This window comes from Octopus bimaculoides, chromosome 7 (assembly GCF_046866305.1).
Source record: "Octopus bimaculoides isolate indiv1 chromosome 7, ASM4686630v1, whole genome shotgun sequence".
Lineage (NCBI taxonomy): Eukaryota > Metazoa > Mollusca > Cephalopoda > Octopoda > Octopodidae > Octopus > Octopus bimaculoides.
In genome coordinates this window covers 4,633,477-4,650,823 of record NC_142934.1, presented here as the reverse complement: position 1 = coordinate 4,650,823, position 17,347 = coordinate 4,633,477, and the positions used below count along the sequence as shown (strand labels likewise).

At 31.5% G+C, this 17,347-nt stretch overlaps 1 protein-coding gene across 25 annotated transcripts in view; it reads left to right on the top strand.

Annotated features, from left to right (window-relative positions):
• Window positions 1-17,347, top strand: part of LOC128248317 (uncharacterized) — a 167,708-nt gene that overhangs the window by 109,098 nt on the left and 41,263 nt on the right. For 21 of the 25 annotated variants that reach the window (XM_089354667.1, XM_089354663.1, XM_089354665.1 and 18 more), the window contains 6 exons: window positions 2,641-3,054; window positions 5,324-5,428; window positions 6,663-6,740; window positions 8,278-8,343; window positions 10,074-11,165; window positions 16,746-16,793. In XM_089354667.1, coding sequence (XP_089210793.1) covers window positions 2,641-3,054; window positions 5,324-5,428; window positions 6,663-6,740; window positions 8,278-8,343; window positions 10,074-11,165; window positions 16,746-16,793 — 1,803 coding nt within the window. The remainder of the gene's footprint in view (window positions 1-2,640; window positions 3,055-5,323; window positions 5,429-6,662; window positions 6,741-8,277; window positions 8,344-10,073; window positions 11,166-16,745; window positions 16,794-17,347) is intronic. The other 4 variants (XM_089354657.1, XM_089354653.1, XM_089354666.1 and 1 more) reach the window with 2 other exon arrangements.

Below are 17,347 nucleotides of genomic sequence, written 5' to 3'. Positions count from 1 at the left end.
ACTGATCAACACCGTATTGGAAAATCTTTATTTGTGGGAGACAAGCACCAACTTTCGCAAGGGGCAGGCTAGATAATTGTCAAGAAATTCTTCTTGACATGAAACCATTGGTAACCTTGTTAATCCAGAAATAAAGAATATATATAAATATATATATATATATATATATGTCTCAGTAATAAAAGAGATAGTGATGATAATAATAATCTTTGCCACATTTCAAGCGTTCTTCTACACAGGTATAACAAATATTAAATGTCAGGTATGTTTTACCTTCTGCTTGTGCAATCTTGATTGGATTTATTAATACACTGATATAGAAGAGAGCTAGCACCACCTGACTGTGATAAAAACTAGTCGTTAGCACCTTATTTGTCTACTTCCCTTCTAGCCTCATCAAAGAAGCAACACTCTGTATGTGTGCAGTCACATATATTATTAAGTACCTACATACATACACAAATATATGCATACATATACATATATATGTATATATATATATATATATATATATATATATGTATATATATATATATATATATATATATATATATATATATATATATATATATATATATGTATGTATATATATGTATGTATGTATATAGATATGTATGTAGATATATATATATGTATATATATATGTATTTATATATACATATATATGTATACATACATATGCATACATATATATATATATGTATATATATGTGTGTATATATATATATATGTGTGTGTGTGTGTGTGTGTGTGTGTGTATGTGTGTGTGTGCATATATATCTAGGCAAGAACAGTATAATTGTGTAAGGGAAAACTTGATGAGAATCTGGTGTTGAGCATATATCATAATTATCACCCTCAAATATCTCTAATAGAAACATATGTGAAATAAAGCACCGTATTGTAATTATGATACTATAAAATATCTGCCTGTTTTCTGGAAATATATATATTCTTTTACTTTATTTCACCCAACATCTCTTGTTATTAAATAACATAACATGAAATGTTTTTTTTTATATTCTATACACACGCTTATGTGTTTAATATATATTTATGGTGAAATTTTGTGCAGCAGTAAATGTTTGGTATCTAATATTAATAATTTGAAGAGGAGCAGACTTTTATATGTATCATAAAGTCTATGATATATCTAGAGTATGAAATATGTCATAAAGTTTAATATATCATAAAACTTTATGATATGTAGTCTTGTACTTGACAGCTCTTAAATCCAAATTCTGCATCTGTCTGAGAGCAGCTTTGCATTTTAGCTCAAGCCTCTTGTGGTTAATAAAATATTTATAAATAACAAACTGAAGCTATTGGATATGTGATAGTAAATCTATTTTTTAAACTAGATGTATACCTAAGATTTGACTTTGTGTCAGTTTCGAAGCAGAGTTGTTACTATGTCTGCCAAATATCTGACTGCTCTTTCTAGCACCCCCAGTGCCTATTTCCAGTTTCAATAAATTGGGCCTCCCCCCCCCCCATTCTCTCTGGTGCATCAACCCGTTTCCAAAATTTTTTTTTGGTACTGAGTTGTTGCCCTTGTCTTTGGTTGATTCAAGCAATGTTCAACATTGTTTATCTCTTCTATATACAGCTTTGGCCTTGACTCATCAACCCTTTCGTTACTGTATTTATTTAGAGATGCTCTGTGTTTCTCTCAATTATTTTAGATATAAAAGAGAATTTAATAAAATAACATAGTTATCATTAAGCTAGTGTTAGAAACATAAATTGTGACTAAGGTTTGGTGGAAGATTTTAATTCAGAACTTATGAAAATAAGACATTTGTACTACAGAGCCAGTTTCAGCCAAGTCGGTAACGAAAGGGTTAGAGCTGTCGTGCTTACCATATTAAGTTTCTAGCCTCTAATTTACTTTGTAATTTGGTGGCAGCTCTCGTCAATGTCCACCAAATAATGTGATAATACACAATCATCAAAAATTAAATTGTGATATATTATCTTTATCTCTTAGGTTTAGTTTAAAGATAATCTAATCCATCTTAGGTGCAGGAGTGGCTGTGTGGTAAGTGGCTTACTTACCAACCACATGGTTCTGGGTTCAGTCCCACTGCGTGGCACCTTGGGCAAGTGGCTTCTACTGTAGCCTAGGGCTGACCAAAGCCTTCTGAGTGGATTTGATGTACAGGAAACTGAAAGAAGCCCATCGTATATATATATGTATGTGTATCTGTGTTTGTCCTCTTAACATCACTTGACAACCAATGCTGGTGTGTTTACGTCCCTGTAACCTACCAGTTTGGCAAAAGAGAATGATAGAATAAGTACTAGGCTTACAAAGAATAAGTCCTCGGGTCGATTTGATTGACTAAAGGTGGTGCTCCAGCATGGCCACAGTCAAATGACTGAAACGGAGGAAAGAATAACAGAAAAAAGAATAGGTTTAGTTTAAAGAGGATCTAATCCCTCTTACAGCTTTCTTCACTTTTATAGACGTTTTCATCTTTTTCTTTTGTTAATCCTGCATGAGATGGATTAATCTTCATGTTAATCCATGTTTGTTGTGTTTTTTGTTGATTGATTTCTGCTTTGTTTTGCTTTTGTTTGTCTGTTTGTTATCATAGCATGTTATTTCTTGCATGTCTATTTATTGCATGTTAACAGATTAATGCAAGTTACAAACAACTGGTTACCAAGGAGACATCAAACGGTTGTGACCCCGTTTCATATCATTATAACATTAAAAGAGACATCACATATGGCTGTAATAATGAGGACGATGGGGATGATGAAAAAGATGATGACGATGAGGAGGAGGATGATTGTGATAGCGACTTCGAAGAAGGACCAGAGAAATCCGACACGTCATTGGAACTTCAAAACCACAATGGAAATTCTTATAACTCTTTTTGCTCTCCTGTAAAAGACACCTTTGAATCTTGTGCTGAAATACGAGTAAGTACTGCAAATCTTCTGGCAGATCCTGGGCAACTTTCAGCAACAATACTGAATAATATGTACCCAAAGGTTGCCAACGATGATTATACTTATAAATCTTCAAACCTAACTGAAACAAGGGTGAGCAAATTAAAAAATATAAATTTCTTTTCATTATTGCAACAATATTTGCCTTCATTCTAACTTGAGTTCCAAATACTTAGATGTTTTTTTGATATATTTAGTTGAATGTATTTGCTAAACAGGTTCTGTTATTATATAGAAGGAACATTTATTTTGAAGGAACTATTTACATTAGAGTCTCATGTCTTTCAATTCAGAACTTGGAGAAGCTGACATTATTTTTCATTCTTAAAGGGGTGCTAAAATAGTTTAGATTTCACCAATATGGAATCTGGTGTTCTTCCAGTAATTTCAATGATTTGGAATAAGATTTGATTACGAGGTTATGAAGATTCTCCTCAGTTTTGCCAAAGTAAACTAGACAAGACACACACACACACACACACACACACACACACACACACACACACACACACACACACACACACACACACACACACACACGTACAATTTTAAATATAAGTAAAAAGGCCATCAAACCAATATGAAGCTGTGTAACTATTTTTTTCCAACAGATTATCAAATTCCATTTCTTTAATCCCAATGAAAAGTAGAAGTTGATTAAGAATTTAAAATAAAGTGGATAGTGTTTACATTGATGTTAGAATGTTATCATGAAGAACATTGCATAGAATGAAATTCTACATTTATACCGTAACCTAAACATTATCACTCGTTCTTAATAGTTTGTCCATTTTGTACAAAATTCTTTCAACCGACACTGGTACGCTTATCTCTAAATAAACTTCTCTCTTTACTGGCATAATTTGCAAACTCAGCTTGTCCTTTTAATGTATCTCTTCTTCTCTCTACTTGAATGTGTCATAGTCATATTAAAAGCCATGAAGAGACTCAACACTGAGTTGTGTACTAGAGATTCCAAAGATAGGGAAGTATTCTACTATGAAACCCAGCAATGTCAAAAGACATGATTAGTTTTATAATTTGAAAAAAGTAAATTAAATGCATATTACGTGGAGTATTGTATCATCTCTAATTTGCTAGAAATGAAATGTGAGTGACTCAAAGGCCTAGAGTTTCATGTCCAACTGGGCTCATATGTCATAATCCTACATGGACGTACACATATTTAAAATGTACATCAAGTTTTTCTACACATCTCCCTCTGATGCTCCTGGATACATCATCAGTGATGTTTCCTGAGGTTATCAGGTGTTTGGGTCCCTTCAACATCAGACACCATCATCCAGGTAACCCAGCCCCATCTTGTGTCCAGTTGACACCATCCCTGGTAGCATTGCTCATTCCAGGACTTTTGCCTTCTGACCCACAGTTATCTTGAGGCAACCATTGTTGCCCCTACAGTCAACCAGATAACCTTCAGCCTATTGGCCCCTGTGATGTCAAGTATGTTGTGAGTTCTGCTGAAGGATTGGCTGACAAACCTTCTGCATCCTCTTGTGATGGGATCACTTGACACTTGTTACTTTGACATAATTCCACCAGCTTAGTATGTTTCCTCATTTTACTCTCGTTAGCCTCTATTGATTAAAATAAATAAATAAAATGAGATAAAAATAAAAGTGCAAGGATAGCTGTGTGGTTTAGAAATTCACTTTGCAATCACAAGATTTGGGGTTCAGTCCTACTGTGCAGCACTTTGAGTAAGTGTCTTCTACTTTGGTCTAGGACGAAACACTGCTTTGTGAATGAATTTGGCAGACAGAAACTGTAGATGTATATATATATATATATATATATATATATATATATATATATATATATATATATATATATATATATATATATATATATAGGAAAATGAAAAAAAAGCCACGTGCGGTTAACGTGCGGTTAACACAACCCCACTATTTACTGACTTATATATATATATATATATATATATATATATATATATCTGCACACATACATAGACATATACATACATGTGTGTATATATGTGTTCATTTCTGTTTGCCTCACCCCTACCCCACTCCTTGACAAACCACTGTTGGTTTGTTTGCATCTCAGTAGCTTCATGATTCACCAAAAGAAAATCAATACAATAAGTACAACTTAAAATGTGTACTGGAGTTGTTTTATCCATCTCGCTCTACAAGGCAGTGCTCCAGTATGGCTGCACAGTACAATGACTGAAACGTTTTGTAGTATTTAATTAATTATTCTAATTTGTTTTCTTAATTATGGACTGCATTGATTACATTAGTTCTAGCAGGTGAGTATCACCATCCAAGCGAAATTCTTTAATCAACCTGATTAAAAGAGTTGAATATCTCTTCTTTAGGAATCCACTTCACCTGACTCTGGTAAATTTAGTTTTCTTAGTGTTCATACCAATCATTTGGAACCGGTTCCATGGTTGAAAGATCCAAAACAACCAGATTACCAGGTAGGAACAACTTAGTCTATGGAATTCTCTCTAAAACTAGCAACTCAAATAATTATTCCAAATTTTTTTTAACAAATTTCAATGCTATCAATCAATTGAAATATTTTTGTAAGAAATGTGGGCATTCACATCTTGGATGATAAATTGCCAGAATTAGTGGAATGTTAGATGAAATGTCATTTAGTATTTAGTTACATCCCTTCACCTCCCAACAAGGTTTGCCTTGTTTTTTAATCTTTCAAAATGGATAAAATATGTACCTGAGTTAATTTAATTGATTGTACCCGCTGTACAGAATTTGTGGTCTCCTGCCAAAAGTAGAAATCACTTATTGTTATTATTATTATTATTATTATTATTATTATTATTATTATTATTATTATTATTGTTAGGGCATTGATCTAGCAGAATTGTTAGCAGGCTGGGCGAAATGCTTAGTGGTATTTTGTCTGCCGCTATGTTCTGAGTTCAAATGCTGCTGAGGCCAACTTTGCCTTTGATCCTTTCAGGGTCATTAAATTAAGTACCAGTGAAACACTGGGGTCAATGTAATCGACTATCCTCCTCCCCCAAATTTCAGGCCTTGTGCCTAGAGTAGAAAGGATTATTATTATTATTATTATTATTATTATTATTATTATTATTATTATTATTATTATTAAGGCGGTGAGCTGGTAGACTCATTAGCATACCAGACAAGTTGCTTAGTAGCAATTTATGATGGTTTTTACATTCTGATCTCTGCTTCCACCGAGGTCAACTTCACCTTTCGTCAAGTATGGGGTTAATATAATAGACTTACCCCTCCCCTCAAAAACTGCTGGCCCTGTGTCAAAATTTGGAACCATAATTATTATTACTATTATTATTATTATTATTATTATTATTATTATTATTATTATTATCATTATTATTATTATGACAAAATGCCTCATCATGTTGTTTAGTTACACGACCCTCTACAATCTGAATCCATATGTTTTGAGGTTCAGCTTTACTTTTTAACCTCATGGGGTCAGAAAAATAATAACCAGCTGAATATTGGAGGGAGATGTACCTGACTGTATCCATTCTCAAACTTCTTGGCTATGTTAGTTATATTATAATGACATTGTAATCAATAAAAATTACTATTCGATATCAACATTATTATCTCTAATATCAATATTCTTACTATTGTTAAGAACAGTTTTCTATATATGCCTGATGATAAATGACCAAAATTTAATTTTAGACAAATAAAAGGAATGGCACTCCTGAGAAGAATCTTATTCCTAACAGAGGTTCAAACTTGAAGGATATACAAAAGAAAGTAAGAACAATAAATGTCCAAATTTAATCTTTTTGGAAAGGAAAACTTTAACCAACTGTTATGGAATTGTTCTTGTCTCAGACAAATCAGTTTAAAGTTTAATTGTTAGCACTAGAAAATGGGTTATCATCCAGATATAAAAAAAATATTTAAATATTTCCTCCAACAGTTCATGTACAATTATCTGATATACACATAAAAATCTAGAAAATTAGCTTTAAAGTTATCTCAGATTCATGTATATTTGTATAGACATGAATATATGTGTATATGTGTATTTGCACATATACACACCTATATCTAAAATAAACTTGAATTAGTTAAACCACAGTTATTTTTAAACCCTCACTGTGAAACTTTAAACAGATGTAAATATATGCATGGAAAGTTTCAATGTAAACGCTTTAAAACATCCGTAGCTTGATTACTTTAAATTAGTTTTAGATTTCAAACACATGCTGTGTTTTGTGTGTGCACACACACTCAAACATATACACACAATACATATAATGAATATAATAAATATACATCTGTGTGTGTTTGTACGATAGTGTTCATTTTTGGCATCTTCCAAGTTAATTTCTAAAATTTCTAAGAAACAGTTAAAAAGGAATAAAATCAAAACTATTTTCCTTATGTTTAGATCAAATAAACAAAAACAAATATTGATGATGATGTATATATATGTGTGTGTGTATATATATATATATATATATATATAAGAAAGGAAACAAATGATTAGTTTTCAAGTGATTGTGTTAAGAGATATCATGATAAAATTATGTAATGGTATTTTCAGCTAAAATATTTCGACTCATTTATTGTCCGGCTATTTTTGGCTGGCAAATGATACCCTGCTGTTAAATCTATCTGAGTAACTTACAGAATGTTTACAGAACTTGCTATTTTCATCCTGCTCTATCCTAGCTATTGGCTCCACCTATCTCTTTCACTCTGTAATCTAACACTGTTTTCCTTTTCTTATCTATATCATAATGTAATGAAGGGAAAACTATAATACACACATATACCTCACTCATGCATATGCTTCATTAGTATTGTGTTTATTCATGTATTCAATGTGTAACTCTTACCGTTAGAATTTCCTCTAGCGTAACTGCTTCAGTGTTACTGAGTTCAATCCTTGGACTAGTCATTTGTGTTATTCAAGGTAGATTGTATTACTTACCTCATCCATCCGCACTGGTAAAATAGACTTCAGTTCATGGTTGGGTGGTTAGTAGCAGGAAAGGCATTCAGCTTGAAAGATATTTTTTGCAACAATCTATGTACAAGTTTCTAAATAAACCAAGTAAAAGAAAAATGAAAAAGGCAGAGAGCACAAAAAATGGATGTAAAAAAAATGGAAAGCAAACATTATTTAGTTTTTTTGTCTCTTGCTTTTTTAGAAATAGTTTTCTTCACCCTATTAAATTACTAACTGTATCAAGATGTTAGATATTGAACATTTAAAGCAAAAGTAGATCTCACTTACTTTCTGTCTTGTCTTAAGAACCAAACATTTTTCCCCATACAGTTTGAAGCTGTGAGTAAACAAGAACCAAAAGAATTTGCTAAAAGAAATATAAATCTTCAAGAAAACGTAAGCATCCTTGAGGCATTTGTTCGATTTTATTCATTGTTAAGAAAATAAAATAACAAATCCTTCAGAATTGAGTAGAGTTACTTTTTTTTTAAATTTCAAGAAATTTGAGAAGCTTTTAATTTTTTTATTGATTTTATTTGTACTGTTAAAGATTTATCGATTTAGAATAATGCAAAAAAGGCAATGAACATGCAGAATCATTAGTGTGCCAGACAAAATGCTTAGCAGCATTTCTTCTTGCCTTATGTTCTGTGTTCAGATTCTGCTATGGTTGACTTTGCCTTTCATTCTTCCAGGGTTGATAAAATAAGCACCAGTTGAGCAGAGAAGTCAGTATAATCGACTTTCCCTCTCCTCAAAGCTGCTGGCCTTGTACCTATAGTTTTAGAGATGTGCCCCGAAATGACAAAACTAGGTGTTTTATAATATTTCTTTGGTTTGGTGCTTTCTGGGTTGACTTTGTTCTTCACATTTCTAGTTAGTAAAATGTGAATTTATGTGAGTGTCACATTTAGCAAGGTCTTGACTAAATATGGTTTCCATTCTAGAGATGAAAAGATTTTTTTTTTTTTTACCTAGGTTTAGCTGTTAGATTAAACAAGTCAAGTGAATACATAGAAGATTTCTTGTAGTTTCATGCCAATATCACACTGGAATTGGTCCAGTTGATTATATCAACTCCACTACAAAATATTTGTTATCAGAGATACCATGTTGAAGTAGATAAAGTGGTAGTTCACTGCATGTTGTTATTATAAACGCTTGGATACACTGCTTCTGTAAGAGTTGGATTGCATTTTGAGCTAATCCCTTATCTTGATTTAGTTGATGTTTCCAGCAGTTAAGAGCTAACAACATTACCAGTACTTGAAGGATGTTAATCTATTCAGTATCTGTACTTTTCAAGGTATAGATGAGATTTAGCTATTATTCACATAATGGCAGCTTAAATCAAAGATAATGCCAACTAGCTCAATGGATTATTGTACATAGTGAAATAAGAAATTTTCCGTATTTATAGCCATGGAAAATTTTCAATAGTTATTAAGTTAATTTCTGTTGAATTTTCTGCAAATTGAAATTAGCTGCATCTTTGAATAAGGTGCTGAGCATCAGGAAAAGACTACTGGTTCTTGGAGTGTTGTCAATGAGTCTTTGCAAAGTTTGGTAGGAATCTTTCTTCAAATTTTGAATCCTGCTGAATCTTTATTATTGCTAGCAGAGTTGTTTGCATGTTGGACAAAATACTTAGCAGCATTTCTTCTGACTCTGTATGTTCTGAGTTCAAATACTGCTGTGGTCAACTTTGCCTTTCAACCTTTTGGGGATCAATAAAATAAAGAACAGTCAAGTACTGGAGTCAATGCAATTGACTTACCCCTCCCCTCAAAATTGCTAGCCTTGTGCCAAAATTTGAAACAATTATTATTACTAGAAAAGTCTGTCAATTCCATGCTTTATGAATATTCTTATTTTGATGCCTAAATTTACAGATCTTCCCAACATTCATTTATTAGGTTAAAGATTTCAACTCCATAGTTATGGTTGTTTAGAACATAACACTTCAACTACTGTCACTATGTTAAAGATTTAGATTGTGTCCTTGATTTCATCCCAGTTTAATTTATTTCAGTATTTTAGACGATACTCTTTCTATCTGCCAGTATTTTTTAAAAGTCCAATATTATTATTATTGTAATATTGTATTCTTAATTTACTTTTCCCAGGGTTTAATTTCTTCCTTTAAAGCGCCATCACGAACCCTAATTAACAGTGTTTCAATAAAAGACTATAAATCTAAACTAGAAGGTTCCTTAAACAATAGCAAAACTAAGATCCAATCCTACCACAATAAACTGTCAACTGAAAGTGGAGTTAAAAACACTTCCATTCTCGAAGATCTTACTAATTCTAAAAATAAAAATTTGTCCTATAATAATAATAATAATAATAATAATAATAATATTAATAGTGATAATAATCGTTATTATAACAACAACAACAACGATATAACCACAAAGAATAATAACAACAACAATAATTCTGGTCTGAGAGTAAGAGAAAAGGCAGTCAAAGTTAGCAATAAATGGCCACCAGAAAAAGCTACCAAGATACATGATATTTCCAAACGCTACGATTCTGAAACTGATTCTTCCCCACATTGTGAACCTGAAACAAAGCCAGCTGTTCTTGTTAGCCAGAAAAGTGTTGTCAAAAGATGGCCTCATGCTCAAACTGCACAGATTTCTATGGCAAAGCGTCCAGAAAAATTGACAAGTTGGTCATCAGGTGTAAATGGAAACGGGTCCATTACGCAGCGACTAGATTACAAAACGGATGTGCGAGGGAGATGGCCTCCTGAAGTTGATCTCAAACAAACTGCTAGAGAAAGCATATCATCTGCATTAGCTCAGAAGATTTACAAACCACCTTCGAAAGATGTAACAGGTGTATCAGGCCAAAATTTAAGAAAAGACATAATTAACGAAACAGCTGTTGCACAAGTTTTTTTACAGACACCAGAAAATACTCGATTAAAAGACGGAACATCCACTTGTAAAATAATACCTAAATCTAAAGAAAATAACGAACTGATTATTCCTCATCAATCATATCATAATGGACATCTATTGGAAACCAGAAGTTCTTCACTTACTAACCTGCATGCTGTTAAAGATCAAAATCTCTCATATACATCATTTGTACCTTCTACTAACCAACACCAAATCAATGATGATGATGATGATAGTGGTGATGAGGTCAAAGGCCAAACTGTATCATCTGCTCATTGTGTTATTCATTTGCAAAGTGGAAAGAGAGTAAGTTTTTGCATTTTCATTCAATGTCTTTTTTCCTTTTTGTTTTTTCCTCCCATTTACAGGGAGAATTTATTAATTCTCTTTAATAACTACAATGGAATTTGTATTGCTATCTAATTTTTATTTTCTATTCCAAATTCCGATGGAAATAATAAATAAGGTATAATGGTTATTCTGTTCATAATTAAGGCTCAACTCCAGCTATTGCGGCTCAGTTTGATCCTCGGTTATGTCCAAACACAAATAGCACAGCAGTAGCATAGGTATCAGTTAATCTAACTCACAGAAATAGTCATAAGCTCTAGGATTACTATCTGTGAATGTCACTGGCAGCTAATCTAGTGAACAGTTCATCTCTTACTTATCCGTACTCCTAAATATAGATTTAATCCAGATGAACATTATTGCATTATTCTAAATTCTTGTCTGTTTTCTCACATAAAGATGCAAACAGCTTAGTTTGTGATGGAATGTAAGCTGGAAATGGGGAAAGTTTATTAAAGTTATGCTTTTATTTCTTTTTAATGGTAGTGCATATATATTTCAAATTTTGAGGTGAGAGGATTAGTACATTACAAATTGGAATACAATCTAAGTTTAGTTTTATTACAAATCAATGTATAACTTAGGTTCAGGCTTCAGAAATATGAACACGTAGAGAAAGTGTGAAAAGTATCAAAAATGAAAATATATATATATATATATATATATATAGGTGCAGGAGTGGCTGTGTGGTAAGTAGCTTGCTTACTAACCAGATGGTTCTGGGTTCACCTTAGGCAAGTGTCTTCTACTATAGCCTCAGGCTGACCAAAGCCGTGTGAGTGGATTTGGTAGACAAAAACTGAAAGAAGCCTGTTGTATATATATATGTATATATATATGTGTGTGTGTGCGTGTGTATGTGTCTGTAATTTAGCGGTTCAGCAAAATAGACCGATAGAATAGTACTAGGCTTACAAAGAATAAGTCCTAGGGTCAATTTACTCGACTAAAGGCGGTGCTACAGCATGGCCACAGTCAAATGACTGAAGCAAGTAAAAGAATAAAAGAATATATATATGTATGTATATATATATATATATATATATATATATATATATATATATATATAAAATGTATATGTAGACTCATTGTAATAGAATTCCCAAACCAATTAAATCTTAAATGTATTATATTTCATTTACAAATTCCACTGTATCTGGGAGGCATCTGGGAGCTTTACACATGTTCAATGAAATGATATAGTTTATTGAAGCCGAATGTTTATGTTGCAGCTTCAGTTTCACACCATTGTCATCTTCAGATGCCAGTGGTGTTTTTGCCTGAAGATCACCACAGTGATGTGAAAGTCAAGTCACAAACTACAGATTCCGTTTTGATAAACCATATTCTCTAAAACATGTATTAGGCACTCCTTTTCCATCCATTCAATGTAATTGAGTATTTGTGTGTGCATGTGTATGATGATGATGATATAGAAATATGTATGTGTATATATATATATATATATATATATCTATATATATATATATATATATATAAATATGTATGTGTATATATATATATATATATATATATATATATATATATATATACATATACACACAGAGTGGCCAAAAGCCACCTGACAGTAAATCAAAACCATTTAATCCCAAGATTTATTTATGAATGAATTTAATAAAAAACATCTAAATATGAAACATCATGAAAATTGTTCAAACTGAAGTCCTTCTTGAGCGACACATTTTTCCATTCAAGTCAATAGAGAATTACAGATGGTATTTATAGAATTTTGATTTACTGTCAGGTGACTTTTGGCCAACTCTGTATATCTTTGGTTTTTGCAAAGAGCAAAGAAGCTATTCAAAATGTAAAACAAAGCATATATAATCTCTCTCTCTCTCTCTCTCTCTCTCTCTCTCTCTCTCTCTCTATATATATATATATATATATATATATATATATATATATATATATATATATATATATATATAGGATATATATATATATATATATATATATATATATATATATATATATATATATATATATATATATAGGATATATATATATATATATATATATATATATATATATATATATATATATATATATATACATATATATATATATATATATATATACATGCTGAGACTCCTTTTGGTCATGAATGATCGTGGGATTGCACCTAGAAAGTTACCCTCCCAGGCACAAGTCCGGGCAATAGATACATACATGCATACATAAACACACACACACACACACACACACACACACAATAAAGATGAAACATGTTATACTGTTGTTTTGAAAACACGTCTTATTAAATATACATACAAAATATTCCTTCCTTTGACAGATTTTTTGAGTAGTAAGAATAATAATGATAATAATAATAATGATAATAATAATAATAATAATAGTCAAGTTGAAGAGCATGATTCGATTGTAATAGATATCTATTACAATTGAATCGCATTCTTCATTTTGACTGTTTACCTTTGTGAAGAGTTACATCAATCCTTTTTAAATAATAATAATAATAATAATAATTAATTCGTTTATTAGCCACAAGGGCTTACATAAAATTACATTAAGAGACATACAACAACATAAAAGACAAAAACAGGACAATATAATGGGTTTTACAATGTGTAAACAATATAATAATGATTAAAATGAAACAATTTAAAACTCCCAATAGGGGAGGCACATTAAGGACCTCGTAAAAAAAAAACCCACAAAAGCCACGGGTGCCTGAACAACAGGGCAAGAGCCCTTCTCCTTTTGTTTATAGGTGCACATTCAGAATTGGTCCTTTCACATTGGCGATTCTTCCAACATTCACTCACCTTTCAACAAACTTACTACAAGGCAAACACTTCCCTCTCCACCCTCAACTTTTAGGGTGAGCGACTTTTGTTTGTATTCCGACGTAGAGATGGTCTCAAGTGGATTGGTATCAAAAGGGATAATCTGAGATGTACATCAGAAGAATCATAAAGAAACATAGAAGGACAGGATTAGAAGCAAGAATAAGAAATCTTTTAAAATAGCAGACTGGAATGTCGTCAGTTTGAATTGACAGCAAATAAGGTAGCTTGCTGCAGGTTGGCAGCTTTTCAAGAGAAAGTTCTAGTTTGAGTTCAATGACCAACCAGAAATACATCAGTAGAACATAAACTGGAATGTATTGGTTTTGCTGTCTTCATGTATTTGACTCACCCTGTATGGGAGAGGGGGGTGGGGGGAGAAAGAGAGAGAGAGAGAGAGAGAGTATTATAATGTGAGCCTGGAATTTATCAAAGCCATGCAATTTAGAAAAATGAAGAGGAATGTAAAAAGGATTAAAGAGCTGCAAGAAGCATTTCTTTCTGTCTGTTTGTAGGTAGAAATTATGTGACATTGAACCCTAAGAGGAGCCTCTATGTGGTTACATGGCTTGCTAGAAATAGCAATTAATTTGCTTTCAAATTATATCATATCATCTTGAAAAATGAAGAACACATTGGATAATTCAGTCTTGAATACACATTTAGAATAGTCAGGATGGCATGAGTGGAATTCTGTTGATCATATTGTCGGTTTCCCCAGAACACATCTTGGGGTTAAATAATACAAGTTTACATTATGATTGAAAAGGTCATGAAATTCTGCTGAGTTCAACAGAATTTTCCATTGCAGAAAATTCTGTTGACTCTGGAGATAAAGAATCTAGAACGCACAAGAGTTTATTCCAATTGCCTTGTCCAAACTCCAAAACTAGAAGTAGTCTTGAACTTAGCACCACCTGAAGTCAGATTGTTGCATTAATGGTGAAAGAAACACCATCTCTTTGGAACTTAATAGTTTAATATTCCGTCAATTTATTTATCTGAAACTTACTGCTAACATTTATAAATTACTAGTATAAAAAGATAGCAAATAAAATAAAAGAGCAAATAAAAGAAAAGAAACAGATTAGTAAATTAAATTGAATGATCATTATTCCATCATAATGAATTTTAACGAAGTAAGTTTATTCTTTAGAATAAAGCAATTATTTTATTCTCATTGTTAATCTAGCCCAAAACAATGAGGATAGCCAATTTGTCTTTAATTGGTGGCATCGTCAACTGTGGCTTAACTGAGCTATTTTATTCTGTAGTCTTTGGTTAAATATTAAAATATTTACTGGTGTTAAGAAAGGCATCAAGCTGTAGAAACAATGTCAAAAGAGACATTGAAGCTTAGAGCAGTCCTCTGGCTCTCTAGCTCCTGTCAAACCATCCAATCCATGCGAGCTTGGAAAACAAGATATTAAATGGTGATGACAAAGATATTGGAATTTATTGTGGTTCTTGTCCAACATTTAAAAGATTAACAAAAAGGTTTTGTAAATTTGTTGGGGAAATAAATTGATGTAAATATTAATTAGTTTATCTTATGTTGTAAATAAATATTTACTTAGAAAAACAGTTAATCATTAAACTATTTTACACTTATTAATGTTGTTTTTATCTGAAATGAAAAGTTTTGTTAGCAGTTAAGATATTTTCAAAACAACAGTAGCAAAGTTCTGTTTCATCTCTTTTGTGCATGTACAAAGTTTGTTTATCTTGTGATATCAAGGAATGCTGCATGCTATTGTTGTTTATGGTGGTTGTGGGCACAATCACATACTTTCTTTGTTGTGTATTATTTTTCAGCACCAAAGACTCTGCCATTGGTGAAGACTTTGGTAAAATTAAATTATTTCCAGACATTATTTATTTTATTTTTAGCTGCTCAGAATGTCATATGACTTAAAATATATTCTTTGAAATAAATATAAAATATCTAATCTGAAAACTAATGCAGGAAAATTCTCATTATTAAATTTATGATACTCATTCAAAGATTTTGGGATATAATCATTGAGCGATGTAATTATGCAAATGAACCGATTTAAAGGGCTTGTTAATGAAGGGGTCAATAGTTCTTTCATTAAGAATTACTTAATTAATCAGATTTAAATTTTCGGTTTCAGTTTGTTTATTATAATTATTTAGTTATATGTTCGAGTTGGTTTACATAAAACAGCTGAGAGTTATGTCAGTATCTTAATGTTTCCACTTAGTATGATTAATTCAATATTTATATCTAGTTTTCTACATTCTTTCTTAATTCATAATTATGGAGATTTTTTTTTTTTTTGCTTCAGATGTTTTTTTTTCCTTCTTTTGAAATGTGAACAGTTTGTACAATTGTGTCATTTTTAAAATACAATGTCTTCACAAATGTGGGTATTCTTATGCCTGTGCAAACGGCTGGATTGTATACCTCACAACTTATACACCATTATTTTAGACTAAGTAAATTCACAGCTGAGATTGTATTTAATATTTCCTTAAACATTTTCTCTTTAATCTTGTTGTGGTAATCACTGCTTTAGTAATTTTTCTATCTAAAAGACACAAAAGACAAATACATTTTCTTACATCTAAGATATGGTCTGTATATAAATTACACTTTAAAAATAAAGGTAAGTGATCGACACTATTTACTTCATTGAATTTATGTTCATTGCTATAAAGTTTTGCAAACTTTGTTGTGTAGGAAGAAGAGGAACGCGAAGAGGCCGAAAGGAAAAAGAGACAGGAAGAGGTAAGAATCCATATTTAATTTTCAATTATTTTTCAAAGAATTTCATACATTATACATCATATTACTCACGGTAGATTTACATTATTTTTTTTTTCTTCATTTTCATTAGACAACACCATTATCACATCACTACATATTTTTTAAAACTCTTTTTTTTTTTAGTTTGTAAATGTTTATCATCACTCATCATTCAGTTATATTAGTCTATGATATTATTATTTTTCCTTCTTACACCCCCCACCCACCCATCTATCCTTTCCTTATATTTGTTGCACTTCTACATCAGTCTTAGGTGAAAGCTATGTCGCTGATCTCTTAGTTAGATGCACCCTTTCTATGCTGTGTAAAATGTGAGGTGTTTTACTTTGTTTTGTTGGTGTTGTAGAGCAACAGAATAGTTTAATTATAAAAAAACAAAAAAAAAAACAATGCATGTACTTTTGTCTTTCTTTTCTGGTTACTTTTTTTTTTTTCAGAATAAAGGGTGATGTATTTTTTTAATAAAAGATAGCTACATTAATAATGTTACATGTGTCATGTTTCTATGTATGCGT